Raw genomic sequence first — 5,532 nt, 5'->3', positions numbered from 1 at the left:
GCAACCGCCAACTTCCCAACCGCAACCCCCGGTTCAACTTGACGATAATGATGAAGAAGTCGTTCCCGAATCGCCACCTCAAGAGCTCAAGCGCAAAAAAAAAACAAGGGGAATGGGAAGGCGGTTGAAACCGTACCCGCAATCGCGCCAAAAAGCGGTTCGAGAGCAAAGGCGAAACCTTGGACGAAAGTAGAGGATGAGGCTCTAGCAATAGCGTTTGTTAAGTCCTCAACTTGCCCGGTTGTCGGTATGAACCAAACTTTATTTTTTTTAATTTAAATTTAAAAAGATTTATTTATTTTACTAATGCATTTTTTTTTAAATTTAGGGAACAATCAAACGGGTAGTAGTTTTTGGAAGGCGACAACGGAAAGATTTAACCGGCTTATGGAGCAAGGCCCGATGCGTGATGTCGAATCCGTCTCGGGCAAGTGGCGTAAAATGAACAAGACCATCAATACCTTTAGCGGGGATTAAAACCAAATTTACACTAATCCTCCTAGTGGGAGTAACGACGAGGACATTCTTAACCTTGCTTTGGCTAAGTGGGACTCTCAAAATTCAACGTCTTTCCCGCACATCCGAGCATGGAACATTTTAAAAAAAGAAAACAAATGGAAGCCAATTCCAAATGAGGTCGCAACCGCCAAACGGAGTAAAACTTCCGAGTCCGGAAGTTATAGTGCGGGAGGCTCCACCGCTCGTTGTCAAATCGACATAAACGACGACCCGGAATATGAAGAGGATGTGTTGCCCGTTCACGAGTCAGAACGTCCCATCGGAAGGGACAAAGCAAAAAAAGAGGCGGCCGGAAAGCGAAAAGGGGGCGGCTCGAGCGGTGGGGGCGGCTTCGAAAATGGATGAGTTGATAAGCGAATTCCGTTCGTTCAAAGAGCTCGCGGCCGAAAAATATAGTCACAAGAAAACCGTGTCGATCGACTATGCTCGAGCGGAGGATTTTAGGATTATGAGGTTGGATCTCGACTCGATTCCGGAGGATGAACGCGAGGTTTATCGGAGGATGAAAGAGTAGGTTAAGAAAAAATGGACGTCGTAGGTTGTTTACTTTTTTAATAGTATTGTTATTTTTTTTCGTTTTTATGTTTACCGTTTCTATGATTAGTAATTTTAATTTTTAGGAAAAGTAATTTTTTTTATGTTATGAAATGAATTTAATTATGTTGTTTTTTTTTTAATTTTTATGATGTTTTTATTAAGTTAACAAAAAAAAAGTTAGAAAATTATAAAACATTTAGGTGGGGTATGCTCATCCTCTACCCCTCTCAAAATACAAAGAAGCTCATCTTCTATGGGATGTTGATGTGGCGCCTACGTGGCGGCCCATCCTCATGGGGATAAGCCTCTCCAAACCCTCTAGTCTTAACTGAATAAGTTAATGACCATCCAATCTAGGGATTATACGAGTAACAAATGTTAGTAAGTGTGAAATTAACTCTCTTTTTAGAAAGACGGATAAAATACAAGGGGAAAAAATAAAAGATGTTCATCACTGTGCGTCTATCTTCTCTGTAGAACGATTTTCAAAACCCTAGAGAGAGAAAACAAAACCCTAGAGAGAGAAAATGGACGGAGCATCATACCAGAGGTTCCCAAAGGTCAAAATTCGCGAGCTAAAAGACGACTACGCGAAATTCGAGCTCCGAGAAACCGACGCAAGCATGGCGAACGCACTCCGGCGAGTGATGATCGCTGAGGTTCCGACAATCGCGATCGATCTGGTCGAAATCGAGGTGAACTCATCGGTTCTGAACGACGAGTTCATTGCGCATCGTCTCGGCCTCATTCCTCTGACAAGCGAGCGTGCGATGAGCATGCGCTTCTCACGTGACTGCGATGCCTGTGACGGTGACGGCCAGTGCGAGTTTTGTTCTGTGGAGTTTCATTTGAGAGCTAAGTGTATTAATGATCAGACGCTTGATGTTACGAGTAAGGATCTCTATAGCTCTGATCATACTGTTGTGCCTGTTGATTTCTCTGATGCTACTTCTGGTTTTGAGAATCCTGAAGATCAAAGGTCTGTTTCTTAGTTAGTTATTACATTTGTACGCAATTATTTGTGCTTTATTTATGTGAAATTGTTGTATTAGCTTCAGTTGTGAATGGTTAGGGTTTGTGCATTTGATTATGAAGATCTGATTGTGGTCATTAAGAATAATTTAGGTCCAACTTTACTGATGTCCGAAAATTGACCGATTTGGTTTTTGGCTGACCTTGACCGATTACCGACTTTAGGTCCAACTAGGTGAAATTAATTGGTAAACTACAGATTACCGATTAATGCCGATTTTTACAACACTGATGATTACAGTAATTCATTGTGGTTTTGAATCTACTGGAAAGAGTCTTGTTATTATGTAAGGAATGCTGCATGCATTAGACATTTCTATTTCTATGCTTTGCGGTTGCTGTTAGTAGAAATATTGTTGGATTATAAGTTATTTGACTCACTTAGTTAGCATTGCTTGTACAGAGATTTATGTTTAATTAAACCTTGCAAAGTGAGTCTTGTTGCAGTCAGTCACTCTACAGTCTGGCTTTCTCTGATTTTGATTCATTTTTCTGTGTGAATCTCTTCTGTTTTACTGGTTACTTGTAAAAATCCCGACTAGTCTCCGATTAATCGCCGACTAATCACTAATCGGAGGTTCATCGATTAATGGCCGATTATTCTCTAGGCGGTCAACGGCGGTCCTATTCTGATCAAATTTTGGCCAGATGCCGGCCCAATTTCGACCCAACCTTATAAATTCCTTCCAATTACTTAAAAAATGGGTAAATGAGGGGTTAAAATCATAGTTATTAAAAGCGTTAAGCGCACTCAAGGCGCATAGGCCTCGCCTAGAGCCTAGGCGCAAGGCGCAAAAAAAGCGCGGGCCTGAGAAAAAAAAAGCGTACAACAAAAAAAAAACATAAAATATTTTTATATAACAGAAAATTAATACTATTCTTCAAATAAAATAAACTAAAGCTATTATATAACATTTAATATCGTCTATTTAGTACCAAAATTTATAAAATGCTAGTTTATTAGTGTAGACAAGTAGTTTCGTTAGATAAAAGTAGAAATCTAGCTAGAATCTTGCAAGGATTTAGAGAATTTGGCCGAAAACTCTCAGGAATCTAGGAATCTCGCCGGAACCTGCGCATGAACCATCACCTGGAGAATTAAAGCGCAATTGCCTTGACTTAAGGCGCAATTGCCTCGCCTCGCTAGGAAATTGGGCCTAGGCGCAAGAGGCGATGGCTTTTAACAACTATGGTTAAAATATGTCTACTTTAAAAAAACTACATATAAAAATGTTTGTGATATGTAACTAAAAATTACATATAAAAATCTCAATCCGATTAATTCCGATTAATCCCTATTAATCCCGATTAATCGCTAGTCGGTACCCCGCCGCCCGACTAGCCCGATTCTTACAACACTGGTTACTATGAGTTGGTTTAGCTAACAATTAGGAAGCGATGCTCAGAAAGATTGTTTGGTGTTGTATACCACCAATCTTGAAGCATTAGAAAAAGAAATTTGAGCAAAAAATGTCAACTTATGTGATGGTACTCTCTGCTGCTGCTTGAGTATGAGAAAGCACTTTCTTCATGGTTATTTTTACCCAAAGGCTGTCTATTTAATTGTACACATGTGCTATAATTTATTTGCATTATTCATGATTGTCCGTATTTGAAGTAAAATTGTATTGTAGTTGTACAAGTACTTCTAATACCTATTCTGTTTATTGTTGTTGCTATTTTTCAACTTGAAACATGTGTGGGGTCTGCTTTAAGAAAGCATGTTAGAAGTTTTTTTGTCGTATTTAGGGGCATCACCATTGTGAAACTTCGCAAAGGACAAGAACTGAGGCTAAGAGCAATAGCTAGAAAGGGTATCGGAAAAGATCATGCAAAATGGTCACCTGCTGCAACTGTGACTTTCATGTACGAGCCTGAGATTCACATCAATGAAGAAATGATGGAGACGTTATCACTTGAAGAGAAAACAAGTGTTGTTGAGAGCAGCCCGACCAAAGTCTTTGCCTTAAATCCCCATACTCAGCAGGTTACTTCATTATTAGTAACCTTCCTAATCTATATTAACATAAACATCGAATTACATATGAGTGACTGTCTGTTTGTGGCTGTGGTGATGTGATCAGGTGGAAGTGGTGGATCCCGAGGCATACACATATGACGATGAAGTGCTGAAGAAAGTGGAAGCTATGGGGAAACCAGGGCTTATTGAAATCTATGCAAAAGAAGACAGCTTCATCTTCACGGTTGAATCAACTGGTGCGGTCAAGGCTTCTCAGTTGGTGATTAATGCCATTGATGTCTTGAAACAGAAGCTGGATGCGGTTCGCTTGTTGGAAGATACTGTCGAAGCAGATGATCAGTTTGGGGAATTAGGTGCTCATATGCGTGGAGGTTGATCGTAACTTTGTGTTTGCGATATCTAACAGTCAGCTTCTTTGGTATGGAAAACTGGGTTTTTTCTTTATGTTATTGTAATTAGATTGTAGGGTGGCGTTATCTGACTTTTTCTACATTGGAAAACTAAGAATGATCTTTAGACAAGGATATCAATCTATAGGTGTTGTGATGACTGTGGTGCTAGTATCTTGTGTTCTAGACACCTATAATGATCATGCAGCATCCATGGTTTTATAGCCTAGTGGCATCTTGAGGGTGGGATAAGACTTTAAGACCAATAGGTCTTGGGTTCGATTCACACAAGAGGGGTTTTCCCATATTTATTGGGTTTCCTCCAGAATTGGTGTATAAGCATTATGCCTAGTGGAGATGGATATGATCGGGTGGTTCCGCTGGTGGCACGATGATACTCCAGTGGTCCGTCAGTGATCCAAATTTGCCTTTCAAAAAAAAAAAAAAATAATAATGATCATGCAGCACAAATCACGGCTAGTCTTGTTTTTTTTTTTTTTTTTTTTTTTTTTTGAACAACTTCTTTCATACCAAAAACGCTACTAGCAAATCGCTAGAGCAAAAACAGAACACACATTACAAATTAAAAGTACACCAATCCTTCCATCCTATATTATTACAAGGGGGTCGATTTTTTATCCAAAGATATCCCAACGCTTTTATGTTTTCCTTGATTTTATTTGTAGTTGTCTTGTTCCGAAAAACGGCCTCATTTCTAGCTTGCCAAATACACCACGCCGCTACGAAGATGATCGCTTGTAAACCTTTTTTCTTCTTTTTGCTCAGATTGACATGCTTGTGCAATTTCACCAAATCTTTTACTGAGAAGACAAAGATGTTTGGGATATTACACCAATCGCTTACGAACTACCATATGCCCGTCGCAACCGAGCAAGAAGTAAAGATATGATCGCTATCCTCATCCGCTTCTCCGCATAATCTGCAACTAGTGTCACCAACATTAACATGCCTTCTTTGAAGCGCCATTAAAGTTGGAATATTATTGTCCACCGCCTTCCACATGAAAGTATTCAGCTTCTTCGGCACCCAAGTATTCAGCTTCTTCGGCACCCA

The 5,532-nt window shown here is 39.8% G+C and overlaps 1 protein-coding gene across 1 annotated transcript; it reads left to right on the top strand.

Moving 5' to 3' along the window:
* Positions 1–1,487: 1,487 nt before the first annotated feature.
* On the top strand, positions 1,488–4,629 carry LOC110915327 (DNA-directed RNA polymerases II, IV and V subunit 3). The gene is made up of 3 exons (XM_022160006.2): positions 1,488–2,035; positions 3,838–4,075; positions 4,173–4,629. The coding sequence occupies exons 1-3, from the start codon at positions 1,584–1,586 to the stop codon at positions 4,443–4,445; spliced, it is 963 nt and encodes a 320-aa protein (XP_022015698.1). The 5' UTR covers positions 1,488–1,583; the 3' UTR covers positions 4,446–4,629.
* The last annotated feature ends 903 nt before the right edge of the window (positions 4,630–5,532 follow it).

This window comes from Helianthus annuus, chromosome 16 (genome assembly GCF_002127325.2).
Source record: "Helianthus annuus cultivar XRQ/B chromosome 16, HanXRQr2.0-SUNRISE, whole genome shotgun sequence".
Classification (NCBI taxonomy): Eukaryota; Viridiplantae; Streptophyta; class Magnoliopsida; order Asterales; family Asteraceae; genus Helianthus; species Helianthus annuus.
This window is presented reverse-complemented; position numbering and strand designations above follow the sequence as displayed.